Source organism: Arabidopsis thaliana, chromosome 3 (genome assembly GCF_000001735.4).
Source record: "Arabidopsis thaliana chromosome 3, partial sequence".
NCBI classification, from domain to species: domain Eukaryota; kingdom Viridiplantae; phylum Streptophyta; class Magnoliopsida; order Brassicales; family Brassicaceae; genus Arabidopsis; species Arabidopsis thaliana.
The window spans coordinates 11,586,997-11,603,881 of NC_003074.8; the positions used below are offsets into that span (position 1 = coordinate 11,586,997).

Genomic DNA, 16,885 nt, shown 5'->3' on the forward strand with positions numbered 1-16,885 from the left:
TTTTGCAAGCTTAAAGGGGTGCTCATATTTACAAGTGTTACATATGTAAAGAGAAGAGGGTAACTAAAAGATGGGATTTAATTGGGACTTTAGTACGGTCTATATTACCATTAGTGTCTCACCTTTTTCTTAAGTCTTGGAAAATGAAGTAAATCAAAAGTCATTTTGACTGCCGTCAATGGGGTTTACTTTCCTCTCTATATATCTGACCATCGTTTTCTAAATCAAACTCAAGTTATCTTATAATGGCAATGGTGTTTAATGAACAATGGCAAGTCGATATACGGCTCAAGGAAGGTTGCAACAAAAAGGGTGCGCAATGTTAAACCCTGTTCATTTCTCAATTTGACAGATCCATCCAACTGATCCATTCAACATGTCTATCTGGATGATTCATTCGACTCTTGTTCGTTTTATTTTTAGTCGGTTCATTTGACTGGACCATCCGAATGAGATGTTGTTCGTTTGCTTATCTCTATCTTCATCCAAATGATTTGTAATAATACAAATACCTAAAATACCCATGTTTTCATCTAATTATATTTTTATTATTACTTGTAAACATATTAATTTTATTTCTTAATCCAAAATATATTTAAAAGTAAATAAATTTCAAATAATAGTTTTTTTATATTTATAAATTTATTTTACGTTTTTGACGGGAAAACGTGATTTTACGGTTTTGACGAGACAACTCAATTTTATGGTTTTGGCGGAAAACAAAAGTTAACGTTTTTGGCGGAAAAACGTGATTTTACGTTTTTCGCGAGAAAACATGATTTTACGGTTTTGGCGAGAAAACGTGATTTTTGCGGTTTTGGCGGGAAAACGTGATTTTGTGGTTTTGACGAAAAAACGTGATTTTGCGGTTTTGACGGAAAAACATGATTTTGCGGTTTTGGCGGAAAAACAGAATTTTACGGTTTTGGCGGGAAAACATGATTTTACGGTTTTCGAGGAAAACGGAATTTTACGTTTTAACGGAAAAATTCGACATTGCGGTTTTAGCAAAAAAAATTTTATAAAAAAATAATAATTTTAAAATAAGATTTAAGTTTATTTGTTTTTTTTTATCTAAAAATACATCTAAATAATCAATTGAAATAATTATGGTATTTTTGTCATTTGTTGTTTTTGACTGAATCATCTCCATCCAAATGATCCAATTTAGTTCAGCCAATTGAGTTTCAAAATTAAGCCTAAATTTTCAAACTCCTCCAAATGAATCATTTGGATGGATTATCTGAATGAACCGTTTTTGGCACCAAACGAACATCAAAACTCATACCAGATGATCCATCTGACTGATGAAACGAACATGGCCTTAATTGTTTTTGCAACCTCAACAACATAATTCGTATCATTTATAGTTTATGAAGCCTAAACTAAACCAGAATTGATCCTTCTGTTTAAACTAGTCACAATGAAAATCAAATGCATCATCTTTTTTTTAGTTAATAATCAGTAAAATATTTGCTAATATATGTCTTCTCCAAATGTTTAAAAAGTCTCTATCCAATATAAACCATAAGAAAATTTAGATGTCTAAAGTTACAATTGAAATAAATTCCATTGTTTAAAAAGTAAAAACTAACACCAACAACCAGAATAAAGATATGAAATACAAGTTTTAATAATAAACTAGATTTTATCCCGCGGTACACCGCGGTGACAATTTATCTTTTTAAAGTTAGTATAATTTTTCTTTTGCAAATTGTATCTATCTATAATATATTTTTATTTTATAGTTTACAATTGTTATTAAGTAACGTCCTGCCAAACCCATCCCGCCAAACCCGTCCCGTAAAAAAACTATTTATTTATATTAATGTTGATCTTATTTATGATATGTTTATAAATCATTGTCTAAATATTTTTGTCGATGCGGAACGTTGAACCCACACATTTTTTGCTAATAGGATAATATATGTTCATTTTTAAAATTTTGAATCATATATTATATAATGATGTTAAAAAATTGTAATATATCAAACTTTTTATAAGTTTAAATATTAATAATGTTTTATAAATTTTAAATATATAAATAATAATATTTAAAAAATTAATATTTTTGCTTATAAGGTAATGACATAATAACTCTAAAAGCAAGGATTTAGAATATTTAAATCTTTAATTAAATATTTTCATTAATAAATAATTAATGTCAGTGACATGACATTGTAAATAAGTTCAAATACAAAATTTATTTATTTAAACAAAAAACGTTTAGTAAGAATAATATTTATTTAACAAAAAACTTTGTTTTAAAATATTGTTAACAAATATTGTTTTTGCAACCTCAACAACATAATTCGTATCATTTATAGTTTATGAAGCCTAAACTAAACGAATTGATCCTTCTGTTTAAACTAGTCACAATGAAAATCAAATGCATCATCTTTTTTTTAGTTAATAATCAGTAAAATATTTGCTAATATATGTCTTCTCCAAATGTTTAAAAAGTCTATATCCAATATAAACCATAAGAAAATTTAGATGTCTAAAGTTACAATTGAAATAAATTCCATTGTTTAAAAAGTAAAAACTAACACCAACAACCAGAATAAAGATATGAAATACAAGTTTTAATAATAAATAATCAACTACACAAGAAAAAAATGCAACTACTTGTGGTTATACAACTTATAAAATAAAACACCAACACATTTGTAACAACAACATCAGAACATCACGTTGTTTTAGTTAATCTTTCTATATCTTCCTTTACGTTTGTTATCCCCCAAACTCTACAAAAAATCTTGCAGCTTCCTCAGTTTTCTACCGTATGATGTTCCTTAATCTGTACGTTTGAGAAGATATACGTAGCATACGAATGATCTCTCTGTAAAACTCCCACGATTCGCTTACTTCCGTAATAGCTTCTTGCCCGAAAGGGTTTTTCTTGATGAAATCTTGAACGTTTTCCGCTTCTACCAACTTCTCAAGATGAAGTCTCAAATCACCACCATTACCTAGTTTACAATGAAGCAGAACAAAAATTGTGATTCTTCATACTCACTTAATCGTTACCAAACCCCGCAAACTTGTAACTGAATTAGATGTTTACCTAAAGATGTATCTGTCTTGTTCTGATGATTGTATGAATGAGGGAATATTGCTGTATATGGCTGTAACATTCAGATGGTTTATTCAAAACTTTAAAATATCGATGACGATAAGGTAAAAGAATTGTTGTATAAATGACACGAGGAAGATGGGAAGACATCGCAAAATAGCTTACCGGGTTAAGCAAAGCCTTGTAAGGAGAATCGTCTAGCAAAACCGTGTTGGTTTCGTTGTAATCACCCATTTTCCAAGGAAGTCTTGGATCGTGTTTCTCCCAAAGCCGGTTTAGATCCTTGAACACCACATATTTGTACCTATTTTCAAGCGAACCAACACTGGTTGTAGCACAATAAGACATGTCCTGCAAAAAGTAAATCCCCGAAAAATCGATATTTACTAGTTTCAAAAAAGGAAGAGTGCATGGCAAGAACCACCTTACCCAACAAAACAACAGCTTACTCTTCAAATCACCAAGCAAGAACTCAGTGATTCTTACAACATTATTCCTGCAAGCAAACAAAACTTATATCGATTATTCACACAGATATGGAAGTAACAATGATATGATCTTATATATAATAAGAGTAACGTCTTACTGTTTTCTCGATGACCAGATACCAACTTCAAACTTGTCAAAGCAGAATCTCAAAAACTCATCACAAAAAGGTCTCTTGAAAACTGTCATAACCAAAAAAAAATGCAAACTAATATAAGTAACAATGTGGTCTCACAAATAACAATGAACAAAAAGAAACTTACTTGCTCTTCTTCCAATATTAATATCCGCTGGAACATCCTTGAGAGGAGTAACTATATCAGCAAGCAACCCATTAAGATCAAGAACAAGAAGTTTTTTCCTTAACACCAATGAATTTACCCCGCTGATTCCACCAAAAACAACACAAGAATCGTTGTTCTCTACCACTGAAACTTCATCACTACTCATAACAGCCGATATAACCGAACCTTCTTCATTCTTTTCTATGGTTTCATCACCCGAAACAACACAAGAATCGTTGTTCTTTACCACTGGAACTTCATCATTACTCGTAACAGCCGATATAACAGAACCTTCTTTATTCTTTTCTATCGTTTCCTCACCCGAAACAACACAAGAATCGTTGTTCTTTACCACTGGAACTTCATCACTACTCGTAACAGCCAATATAACACAACCTTCTTCGTTCTTTTCTACGGTTTCATCACCCGAAACAACACAAGAATCGTTGTTCTTTACCACTGGAACTTCATCATTACTCGTAACAGCCGATATAACAGAACCTTCTTTATTCTTTTCTATCGTTTCCTCACCCGAAACAACACAAGAATCGTTGTTCTTTACCACTGGAACTTCATCACTACTCGTAACAGCCAATATAACACAACCTTCTTCGTTCTTTTCTACGGTTTCATCACCCGAAACAACACAAGAATCGTTGTTCTTTACCACTGGAACTTCATCACTACTCGTAACAGCCGATATAACAGAACCTTCTTCCTTCTTTTCTACGTTTTCGTCACCCGAAACAACATGTTTTCGATCAACCAAGCTCGATACCGAAACTTCTTCTTTCTTTCTCTCATTAGATTCAACGTCAACACAAGTCTCTTTCTTATCTTCCATATCTAACAAACAAACTTCTTCATTCCCTTTAACCACGGTTTCGTTTAGCGGCAACATTGAAACCTCGTGACAATTTTCGACCTTATCAATCAATTTAGCTTTCTTAATCAGAGGTTCCTCTTCAACAGAATGTTCAATTGCTCTCATACTAAACTCGAAAAACTCAGAATTTGCATCACTAACTTACTTCAATCCAATCTGTTGAAGAAGAAAGTATAACAAATTCAAAGAGAGAAAATCAAAATCAAGAACAATTAAATGATTCTTTAGTTTTAACTTTTAACAATAACAACTGATTAATTAAGATAATGCAAAGTTAAATCACAATTAACGTGTAATAAGCAAAAATCTAAGACTTTGTAATAACAAAGATGATCTGACTTAAAAGCATTTATCAAAACAGTAGTTCGTACATATATGTCCGTATCATTACACAAGTGATCGATCTGGATTTTGTATCCCGTACAAATTTCTCCGGAACAATTACAGTAAAGAAACTTACAGATGAATTTGGAGAGGAAGAACAAAAGTCGGAGACAGAGAGAATTCCAAATGTTGACCTTTCCCCAGAGAATTTGGAGTGGAAGAGAATTTAAGGATCTGAGAGGAGATGAAATGACAGCGTTTTGATGTCGTTTGGTGTTCCCAAGGATTTTTTTGCAGAGAGACAAGAAAGAAGTTTAGTGGCTTAGACGTGACTTGGTGGGGTCTTTAGATCTCTCGTGTTGTCAAGTTTTCGGGTCGGGTCTTCGGAGCTGGTTCGCTCGGGTCGGTTAATTTAATTCTATAAACAGTTTCTATGCTAATTAATTGTTTTACTTAGACTTAGACCCAGTAAAGCCCATATACATTACGGTAAAAGTCCAATTTCGATCCAACTTTGGTAGCATGTAGATTTCAATCCAAACTAAACATTTTTACAAATACTAGAGCAAAACCCGCGTCAAACCGCGGATGTTTTTTTTTAAAATATGATTTTGTTAAGTTGTATGTAGGTATTGAATATTATTTATCATAATTCATGATATATATAGAATAAAAGGATTCATTAGAAAATAATTGTGAACACAATGCATTTATTGATTTTTTTAGTAAGACCGATATAGTCTTTATAAGTTTTGGAAGCTAATTTTTGCTTTACGAACATTTATTTAGAAAAATCATTAAAAAAAAAATGTGAAAAGTGTTTAAAATCACCATGTATTAATTCTGGTAAGATTAAAGCTATTTTAACGAAAATGTCATACTTATGTGTCGTTCTCTCAGAACTTTTCAATCTATTTAATTAAACATCTAAATTTTATTAGGATATTTATAGATTTTACCATTAGTCTTACTTCTGATTTTTTTCTCCAATTAATTTATACTTTTGAATTTATTCAATGATATTAAAACAAAAATAGATTAATGTATGCAATTAAAATATACAAATCTATACAGAAAAAAATATTTAACGTTTCTTTGTATCTATTAATATAACAAAATATATATATCATAGAACATAATAAACATAAACATTAGTAAAACCATCCATTCGGGTTCTATATTTGTTCAAAGAAAATGCTTAGCTAATTTCATACGTCTAACTAAATTTTTTTTTCTTTTTACAATTTTTCGATCTTCCCATTCATTCCCCGTAGGTCCTTCTTCTCCTAATTGTTTCCATTCTACCAACAAATTTTCTATAATAATTTGCAAATCTAAATTGGCTAATTGTTCTCGGATAGCACCCGCCCCAGTCAGTGGCGGAGCCAGAACAATGACTCACTGGGGTCAAAAAAAAATTAAACGAAACGATAAACTTTACTATAAACATAACAATGTCATTATAAATAAAAACTCTAAAGATGAACTCTACGTTCACTCATATCTTGGAATCGTTTTATCACCTATTCGTTTGTAACAGTGTTAAGTACTTGCTTTTCAATAAAACAAACAAGACAATCACTTAAGAACACATCACCGATACGGTTACGCAATGTAGTCTTCACAAAATTCATCGCGGAAAAACATCTTTCGACAGTTGCCGTTGCAACAGGAAGAATCAAAGATAGCTTTAGAAGATGATATACCAAAGGATGTGAAAGATGCTTTCTTGTCTCTACCATCACACGAGCAAGATCACCAAGACGCTTTAAATCTGTAAACCTTTCATCGTTTTTCACATTATCAAGGTAGATCTCAAGTTGATGATCAAGAGATCTACGCTCCACAAAACTAAAGTCATCTGGATAAAACTAGGTCAATCTCACGAGCATGGACTTATCAAACTGACGAAAAGAATCTATCGGACTCAAAGATGACATGCAAATAAGTAGTTCAGAATTCAACTCATCAAAGCGGTCATTAAACTCTTGAAGTTGCATATCTAAGACAGTGTAGAAACAATCCACCTTATAGTGATGCAAGTTGGTTATACCGGTCTTTTTCCTTGGTCTTCTAGAATCAACAAATTCTTCCTCCATTTTAAGCATTCCAATGTTAGTTTTCTCGCTAAAAGAACTAACTTCAGCCATAAAAGCATCCCATCCATCGTCTCTAACCTTTTGCAACTGACATTTAGTAGTTTTCACCAATGAAATAGCATTTAAGATATCTTGATCTTTTCTTTGCCAAGCCTTTGATAAGCTATCACTGAGTCCCATAACAAGCAACATCAACTCCAGATAGAAAACAAAATCAAAGGTGTGAAAATACTTGAGAATACCATATGCTTGTTGTCTTTTGGTGGTGTCGGTGCCTTCATCCTGGATATACTCGAGAACTATAACTATAGATGAAAACAACTCCTCAAGACGCAACAAAGTCTTATAATGTGAACCCCAACGAGTATTTCCAGGTCTTTGAAGGGAAAGTTCTTGGTTCAACCTAGTTCCTGTCTTAATTTCACCATTGCTAATCTTTTCTTCCACTTTTTGCCGATCGATTTCCCGGATCTTATCTTTTCTTTTGCAAAAAGCTCCAACAACATTTAGCAAAACAGAAATCATATAAAAAAACTCTCCAACTTCAACATGTTTTTTTGCAACTGCCATGACAACCAATTGTAGTTGATGAGCGAAGCAATGCACATAATATGCAGAGCTATTTTCTTTCAAAATCAATGATCTCAGTCCATTGAACTTTCCTTTCATGTTGCTAGCTCCATCGTATCCCTTCCCTCTCAGCTTTTTCAAACTCAATCCATATTTAGCAAACAAAGAATCAATAGCACTTTTCAGAGATAAAGAAGATGTCTCTTGCACATGAATAACACCAATAAATCTTTCTTTAACTACCCCATACTTATCAACGAAGCGAAAAACTACTGCCATTTGCTCTTTATCTGAAGCATCAGCCGATTCATCTACAAGCAAGCCAAAGACATCATTATCCATTTCTTCAATAATAGATCTAGTTACCTCTTCTGAAAAGCAATGGACAATATCTTTTTGAATTGGTGGAGATGTCATCTGGTTATTTTTAGGAGCATTTTTCAACACAACTTTCTTTACAACTTCATTCTGACCAGCTATATACTTCAAAAGCTCTAAAAAATTACCCTTATTTGTTGACTCTTCTGATTCATCATGACCACGAAATGGTAATCCTTGATGTAACAAGTGTCGAGAAACATCAATGGAAGCATTCAACCGGATTCGATAATCATTCTTCACAACATTGGTTTGCTTATGGAGAGCAGTGGCGGAGCCAGAACAATGACTCACTGGGGTCAAAAAAAAATTAAACGAAACGATAAACTTTACTATAAACATAAAAATGTCATTACAAATAAAAACTCTAAAGATGAACTCTACGTTCACTCATATCTTGGAATCGTTTTATCACCGATTCGTTTGTAACAGTGTTAAGTACTTGCTTTTCAATAAAACAAACAAGACAATCACTTAAGAACACATCACCGAAACGGTTACGCAATGTAGTCTTCACAAAATTCATCGCGGAAAAACATCTTACGACAGTTGCCGTTGCAACAGGAAGAATCAAAGATAGCTTTAGAAGACGATATACCAAAGGATGTGAAAGATGCTTTCTTGTCTCTACCATCACACGAGCAAGATCACCAAGATGCTCTAAATCTGTAAACCTTTCATCGTTTTTCACATTATCAAGGTAGATCTCAAGTTGATGATCAAGAGATCTACGCTCCACAAAACTAAAGTCATCTGGATAAAACTCGGTCAATCTCACGAGCATGGACTTATCAAACTGACGAAAAGAATCTATCGGACTCAAAGATGACATGCAAATAAGTAGTTCAGAATTCAACTCATCAAAGCAGTCATTAAACTCTTGAAGTTGCATATCTAAGACAGTGTAGAAACAATCCACCTTATAGTGATGCAAGTTGGTTATACCGGTCTTTTTCCTTGGTCTTCTAGAATCAACAAATTCTTCCTCCATTTTAAGCATTCCAGTGTTAGTTTTCTCGCTAAAAGAACTAACTTCAGCCATAAAAGCATCCCATCCATCGTCTCTAACCTTTTGCAACTGACATTTAGTAGTTTTCACCAATGAAATAGCATTTAAGATATCTTGATCTTTTCTTTGCAAAGCCTTTGATAAGCTATCAGTGAGTCCCATAACAAGCAACATCAACTCCAGATAGAAAACAAAATCAAAGGTGTGAAAATACTTGAGAATACCATATGCTTGTTGTCTTTTGGTGGTGTCGGTGCCTTCATCCTGGATATACTCGAGAACTATAACTATAGATGAAAACAACTCCTCAAGACGCAACAAAGTCTTATAATGTGAACCCCAACGAGTATTTCCAGGTCTTTGAAGGGAAAGTTCTTGGTTCAACCCAGTTCCTGTCTTAATTTCACCATTGCTAATCTTTTCTTCCACTTTTTGCCGATCGATTTCCCGGATCTTATCTTTTCTTTTGCAAGAAGCTCCAACAACATTTAGCAAAACAGAAATCATATAAAAAAACTCTCCAACTTCAACATGTTTTTTTGCAACTGCCATGACAACCAATTGTAGTTGATGAGCGAAGCAATGCACATAATATGCAGAGCTATTTTCTTTCAAAATCAATGATCTTAGTCCATTGAACTTTCCTTTCATGTTGCTAGCTCCATCGTATCCCTTCCCTCTCAGCTTTTTCAAACTCAATCCATATTTAGCAAACAAAGAATCAATAGCACTTTTCAGAGATAAAGAAGATGTCTCTTGCACATGAATAACACCAATAAATCTTTCTTTAACTACCCCATACTTATCAACGAAGCGAAAAACTACTGCCATTTGCTCTTTATCTGAAGCATCAGCCGATTCATCTACAAGCAAGCCAAAGACATCATTATCCATTTCTTCAATAATAGATCTAGTTACCTCTTCTGAAAAGCAATGGACAATATCTTTTTGAATTGGTGGAGATGTCATCTGGTTATTTTTAGGAGCATTTTTCAACACAACTTTCTTTACAACTTCATTCTGACCAGCTGTATACTTCAAAAGCTCTAAAAATTACCCTTATTTGTTGACTCTTCTGATTCATCATGACCACGAAATGGTAATCCTTGATGTAACAAGTGTCGAGAAACATCAATGGAAGCATTCAACCGGATTCGATAATCATTCTCCACAACATTGGTTTGCTTATGGAGAGCAGTGGCGGAGCCAGAACAATGACTCACTGGGGTCAAAAAAAAATTAAACGAAACGATAAACTTTACTATAAACATAACAATGTCATTACAAATAAAAACTCTAAAGATGAACTCTACGTTCACTCATATCTTGGAATCGTTTTATCACCGATTCGTTTGTAACAGTGTTAAGTACTTGCTTTTCAATAAAACAAACAAGACAATCACTTAAGAACACATCACCGATACGGTTACGCAATGTAGTCTTCACAAAATTCATCGCGGAAATACATCTTTCGACTGTTGCCGTTGCAACAGGAAGAATCAAAGATAGCTTTAGAAGACGATATACCAAAGGATGTGAAAGATGCTTTCTTGTCTCTACCATCACACGAGCAAGATCACCAAGACGCTTTAAATCTGTAAACCTTTCATCGTTTTTCACATTATCAAGGTAGATCTCAAGTTGATGATCAAGAGATCTACGCTCCACAAAACTAAAGTCATCTGGATAAAACTAGGTCAATCTCTCGAGCATGGACTTATCAAACTGACGAAAAGAATCTATTGGACTCAAAGATGACATGCAAATAAGTAGTTCAGAATTCAACTCATCAAAGCGGTCATTAAACTCTTGAAGTTGCATATCTAAGACAGTGTAGAAACAATCCACCTTATAGTGATGCAAGTTGGTTATACCCGTCTTTTTCCTTGGTCTTCTAGAATCAACAAATTCTTCCTCCATTTTAAGTATTCCAGTGTTATTTTTCTCGCTAAAAGAACTAACTTCAGCCATAAAAGCATCCCATCCATCGTCTCTAACCTTTTGCAACTGACATTTAGTAGTTTTCACCAATGAAATAGCATTTAAGATATCTTGATCTTTTCTTTGCAAAGCCTTTGATAAGCTATCAGTGAGTCCCATAACAAGCAACATCAACTCCAGATAGAAAACAAAATCAAAGGTGTGAAAATACTTGAGAATACCATATGCTTGTTGTCTTTTGGTGGTGTCGGTGCCTTCATCCTGGATATACTCGAGAACTATAACTATAGATGAAAACAACTCCTCAAGACGCAACAAAGTCTTATAATGTGAACCCCAACGAGTATTTCCAGGTCTTTGAAGGGAAAGTTCTTGGTTCAACCCAGTTCCTGTCTTAATTTCACCATTGCTAATCTTTTCTTCCACTTTTTGCCGATCGATTTCCCGGATCTTATCTTTTCTTTTGCAAGAAGCTCCAACAACATTTAGCAAAACATAAATCATATCAAAAAACTCTCCAACTTCAACATGTTTTTTTGCAACTGCCATGACAACCAATTGTAGTTGATGAGCGAAGCAATGCACATAATATGCAGAGCTATTTTCTTTCAAAATCAATGATCTCAGTTCATTGAACTTTCCTTTCATGTTGCTAGCTCCATCGTATCCCTTCCCTCTCAGCTTTTTCAAACTCAATCCATATTTAGCAAACAAAGAATCAATAGCACTTTTCAGAGATAAAGAAGATGTCTCTTGCACATGAATAACACCAATAAATCTTTCTTTAACTACCCCATACTTATCAACAAAGCGAAAAACTACTTCCATTTGCTCTTTATCTGAAGCATCAGCCGATTCATCTACAAGCAAGCCAAAGACATCATTATCCATTTCTTCAATAATAGATCTAGTTACCTCTTCTGAAAAGCAATGGACAATATCTTTTTGAATTGGTGGAGATGTCATCTGGTTATTTTTAGGAGCATTTTTCAACACAACTTTCTTTACAACTTCATTCTGACCAGCTGTATACTTCAAAAGCTCTAAAAAATTACCCTTATTTGTTGACTCTTCTGATTCATCATGACCACGAAATGGTAATCCTTGATGTAACAAGTGTCGAGAAACATCAATGGAAGCATTCAACCGGATTCGATAATCATTCTTCACAACATTGGTTTGCTTATGGAGAGCATGCTTGATGGACTGACCTTGTTTCATCAAATCCTCACATTTTCTTTTCGCATTATTGTGAAAACTATTCACATCCAATCCCACATGTTGGTCCAACCTATCAGCCTTATTCCAACTACAAAAACCAGTTGATAGAAAGCTATCACTCCCTCCTTGATTTCCAGCTTGATCTCTGAATAAGTAACAATACAAGCAAAAAGCTTTTTCTTTCTCCACACTATACTCCAACCAATCACCATACAAATCAAACCATTTTGGATTAAAACGGCGTAACACCTTTCCAATTGCTATTTGTTTAAACTTATGACCACGAGGTTGACAAGGTCCCCTAATCAAATATTCACGTCGTACCTCATCTCTTTGATTAGGATGATAACTTAGAATGCTTTTTCTCTTTGCGGGATCTCTTGGCAATTCATTTAAATTAATATCAGGTGGTGGCGGAGATTTTCTTTTCAGAAACCGATACATTATTTTTGTTGTTGCCTTGCCTACATACAAAAATAAGAAACAATATAAAAATCATGAGTTAAAACTTAAATCAAATATAAAAATTGTTTTCTCCGTGGCCTTATCATGATTCATGACAACTTTAATTTTTATCATTAGTAAAAATTACTGTGAGATTAAATTAGAAACTAAAACAAACTACATCAAAAATTAAGAAGAAAACAGTATATTGACGACTAACGTTACAAAGAAAACTCATGAATAATGACGAATTGAGTTTTCAATTTTTGACAGAATAACAACACCAAAAACTAAATTAATCACAAACAAATTTTGCTTAAGTGATCAAATTGAAATTGGTTAATAGTTAATTAAACTTTATATAAAAAAAAATATATATATATATATATATATAAAAGAGTTTACCTTGAAATCTATAGTCTCGAGCCTTAATCTGATTTTCAAGGATGTGATGATTGTATAAAAAAACAAAAGAGGAAGAAGCTAAACTGTTTTTGGCTACCACGACACATGTTCAATTATTTAGGTTTTTTACTTTCTTAATTTTGACAGATTTTTATTGAACCTAACATTAGTATAATTCAATAAAATTATTGGGCTTTTGTATTTATAATTCACAAAATTTTATTGGGCTTTGTTTTACTTGTACCTCAACAAATCATTCATAGGGGTCAATATTTTTGTTTGACTGGGGTCAATAAATAGTTTTTTAATAAAAATTCTATTATTTTTCAAAAGTTCACTGGGGTCATTTGACCCCTATAATTCTTCATTGGCTCCGTCCCTGATGGAGAGCATGCTTGATGGACTGACCTTGTCTCATCAAATCCTCACATTTTCTTTTCGCATTATTGTGAAAACTATTCACATCCAATCCCACATGTTGGTCCAACCTATCAGCCTTATTCCAACTACAAAAACTAGTTGATAGAAAGCTATCACTCCCTCCTTGATTTCCAGCTTGATCTCTGAATAAGTAACAATACAAGCAAAAAGCTTTTTCTTTCTCCACACTATACTCCAACCAATCACCATACAAATCAAACCATTTTGGATTAAAACGGCGTAACACCTTTCCAATTGCTATTTGTTTAAACTTATGACCACGAGGTTGACAAGGTCCCCTAATCAAATATTCACGTCGTACCTCATCTCTTTGATTAGGATGATAACTTAGAATGCTTTTTCTCTTTGCGGGATCACTTGGCAATTCATTTAAATTAATATCAGGTGGTGGCGGAGATTTTCTTTTCAGAAACCGATACATTATTTTTGTTGTTGCCTTGCCTACATACAAAAATAAGAAACAATATAAAAATCATGAGTTAAAACTTAAATCAAATATAAAAATTGTTTTCTCCGTGGCCTTATCATGATTCATGACAACTTTAATTTTTGTCATTAGTAAAAATTACTGTGAGATTAAATTAGAAACTAAAACAAACTACATCAAAAATTAAGAAGAAAACAGTATATTGACGACTAACGTTACAAAGAAAACTCATGAATAATGACGAATTGAGTTTTCAATTTTTGACAGAATAACAACACCAAAAACTAAATTAATCACAAACAAATTTTGCTTAAGTGATCAAATTGAAATTGGTTGATAGTTAATTAAACTTTATATAAAACATATATATATATATATATATATATAAAAGAGTTTACCTTGAAATCTATAGTCTCGAGCCTTAATCTGATTTTCAAGGATGTGATGATTGTATAAAAAAACAAAAGAGGAAGAAGCTAAACTGTTTTTGGCTACCACGACACATGTTCAATTATTTAGGTTTTTTACTTTCTTAATTTTGACAGATTTTTATTGGACCTAACATTAGTATAATTCAATAAAATTATTAGGCTTTTGTATTTATAATTCACAAAATTTTATTGGGTTTTGTTTTACTTGTACCTCAACAAATCATTCATAGGGGTCAATATTTTTGTTTGACTGGGGTCAATAAATAGTTTTTAATAAAAATTTTATTATTTTCCAAAAGTTCACTAGGGTCATTTGACCCCTATAATTCTTCATTGGCTCCGTCCCTGCCCCCAGTAAAAATTTCTCGATTTCAAAATATATCGAAACCTTGAGTAATAAAAAAAGTGGGATGCTGTATTTTCAGGATTGAATTTCATATTCGAATGGACCTCGTAATCGTAAGAAAGTAGGTTTGTTTAGTTATATGCCTAGTATACATAAAATAAAATGTGAAAAAAAATTACGAAACAGAGAAATGATAACAATTTTGGTTTCATGACACTTGCTAGTCTATATTATTTTTGTTTCTTGACACTTGCTAGTCTATATTATTTAACAATTTTGGTTTCATGACAAATACGTTTCATAATAATCGCCATAATATAAATTATATGATTACTATTACCACCACCTCTTTGTATTATATCATGATTCTTTATCAACGAAGCCACCGACTCACTCGTAACCACTTCAAAATTCTTCGTCATGTGAACATTCCCAACGAGTTGACTCAACACAACCGATTCCGTAACCGAGTTTTTCTTCTTATGCTGCAGCTAAATCGTCGCTCTCACAATCTCAGTGTGCATCGAGCTCGATAATCTCCTGATTCCTTTAGCTCCATCGATCAAAATCACCGGAATAACATCAGAGCTTTTCTTGCCACTGTGTTTAGAGAAGAAGAGGACTGATTCGGGGATCCGATTACGAATCCGGGTTAACGGGTCACTGAGGAACAAGGAGGTTTTAGGGTCCACGAGCATAATGTGTTTGAAATTGCGTCTTAGGCTTTGTTCGTTTCTCCATTTGACAGATCCATCCAACTCATCTATTCAACATGTCCATCTGAATGATTCATTCGACTCTTGTTCGTTTCATTTTTAGTCGGTTCATTTGACTGGACTATCCGAATGAGATGTTGTTCGTTTGCTTATCTCTATCTCCATCCAAATGTTTTGTAATAATACAAATACCTAAAATACCCATGCTTTCATCTAATTATATTTTTATTATTACCTGTAAACATATTAATTTTAATTTTTAATCTAAAATATATTTAAAAGTAAATAAATTTCAAATATTAGTTTTTTATATTTATAAATTTATTTTATGTTTTTGGCGGGAGAACGTGATTTTACAGTTTTGACGGAAAAACTCGATTTTACGGTTTTGGCGGAAAACAAAATTTTACGTTTTTGGCGGAAAAACGTGATTTTACGTTTTTCGCGAGAAAACGTGATTTTACGTTTTGGCGGGAAAACGTGATTTTGCGGTTTTGGCTGGAAAACATGATTTTGCGGTTTTGACGGAAAAACATGATTTTGCGATTTTGACGGAAAAACACGATTTTACGGTTTTGGCGGGAAAACGTGAGTTTGCGGTTTGGGCGGGAAAACAGAATTTTACGGTTTTGGCGGAAAACGGAATTTTACTGTTTTAACGGAAAAATTCGATACTGCGGTTCTATCGAAATTTTTTATTTTATTTTTTTAAAAATAATTGTAAAATAAGATTTAAGTCTATTTGTTGTTTATCTAAAAAATACATCTAAATAATCAATTGAAATAATTAGGGTATTTTGTCATTTTTTGTTTTGGACTGAATCATCTCCATCCAAATAATCCAATTTAGTTCAGCCAAATGAGTTTCAAAATTAAGTCTAAATTTTAAAACTCATCCAGATGATTCATTTGGATGGATCATCTGAATGAACCGTTTTTGGCATCAAACGAACATCAAAACTCATCTCCATCCAGATGATCCATCTGACTGGTGAAACGAACATGGCCTTACTCGACCTAGCAGCATTGGGTAACACACCCATCTTCTCAAGCTTATCGGAACGTCATCCACAAACCCGGGTAGCGAGTTTTCAGGATCCAACTCAGTCACGTCGAAACCCACTACTGAGCCATGTGTTCGGTCGAGTTATTCAACGACGACGAATCGTTGTAAGCTCGATGAGTCTTCTTCCACCAAATTGCCTCAGACGATGACGATTTCGATTGCATCTTCATGAATTTCGTGAGATTAAATCCCCAAACAGAGTCGATTTGATTCGACGAATTCAAATTTCGATGAACATCAACGAGTTTTAAGAACGAGTCTTTCTCTTCTTCGATCATTTCAATACAGGTTAAACAATAGTTTGAAACGAAACAGGTTAACAAAACAAAATATAG

At 33.1% G+C, this 16,885-nt stretch overlaps 3 protein-coding genes and 4 pseudogenes across 11 annotated transcripts; all 7 read right to left on the minus strand.

Annotated features, from left to right (window-relative positions):
* Positions 1–2,467: 2,467 nt before the first annotated feature.
* On the minus strand, positions 2,468–5,375 carry AT3G29760 (Haloacid dehalogenase-like hydrolase (HAD) superfamily protein; the record flags this gene model as incomplete). Of its 5 annotated transcripts, none has more annotated exons than NM_001339035.1 (7): positions 2,476–2,972; positions 3,068–3,128; positions 3,242–3,427; positions 3,506–3,572; positions 3,663–3,744; positions 3,826–4,888; positions 5,193–5,375. In NM_001339035.1, the coding sequence occupies 6 exons, from the start codon at positions 4,835–4,837 to the stop codon at positions 2,779–2,781; spliced, it is 1,602 nt and encodes a 533-aa protein (NP_001325861.1). In that variant the 3' UTR covers positions 2,476–2,778. The 5 variants fall into 5 exon arrangements, with proteins under 5 accessions (NP_001325860.1, NP_001325861.1, NP_001325858.1 ...); NM_001339036.1 differs by having other exon boundaries at positions 2,509–2,972; positions 3,242–3,380; positions 5,193–5,360; NM_113899.2 differs by lacking the exon at positions 5,193–5,375 and having other exon boundaries at positions 2,509–2,972; positions 3,068–3,118; positions 3,826–4,837.
* An 831-nt stretch (positions 5,376–6,206) lies between these two features.
* Positions 6,207–6,474, minus strand: AT3G29762 (annotated as a pseudogene). Its single transcript has one exon.
* A 453-nt stretch (positions 6,475–6,927) lies between these two features.
* Positions 6,928–8,445, minus strand: AT3G29763 (General transcription factor 2-related zinc finger protein; the record flags this gene model as incomplete). Its single annotated transcript, NM_113900.1, has 1 exon — positions 6,928–8,445. The coding sequence occupies one exon, from the start codon at positions 8,443–8,445 to the stop codon at positions 6,928–6,930; it is 1,518 nt and encodes a 505-aa protein (NP_189620.1).
* A 25-nt stretch (positions 8,446–8,470) lies between these two features.
* AT3G29765 (General transcription factor 2-related zinc finger protein) lies at positions 8,471–10,081 on the minus strand (the record flags this gene model as incomplete). Its single annotated transcript, NM_113901.1, has 1 exon — positions 8,471–10,081. One exon carries the CDS (start codon positions 10,079–10,081, stop codon positions 8,471–8,473), a length of 1,611 nt encoding a protein of 536 aa, NP_189621.1.
* A 327-nt stretch (positions 10,082–10,408) lies between these two features.
* On the minus strand, positions 10,409–12,825 carry AT3G29766 (annotated as a pseudogene; the record flags this gene model as incomplete). The annotated part of the gene is made up of 1 exon: positions 10,409–12,825.
* Positions 12,826–14,689: 1,864 nt separating this feature from the next.
* Positions 14,690–15,016, minus strand: AT3G29764 (annotated as a pseudogene). The gene has a single exon.
* A 15-nt stretch (positions 15,017–15,031) lies between these two features.
* On the minus strand, positions 15,032–16,828 carry AT3G29788 (annotated as a pseudogene). Its single transcript has 3 exons — positions 16,748–16,828; positions 16,492–16,714; positions 15,032–15,485 (listed from the first exon to the last, which is right to left on the minus strand).
* Between the last annotated feature and the right edge of the window lie 57 nt (positions 16,829–16,885).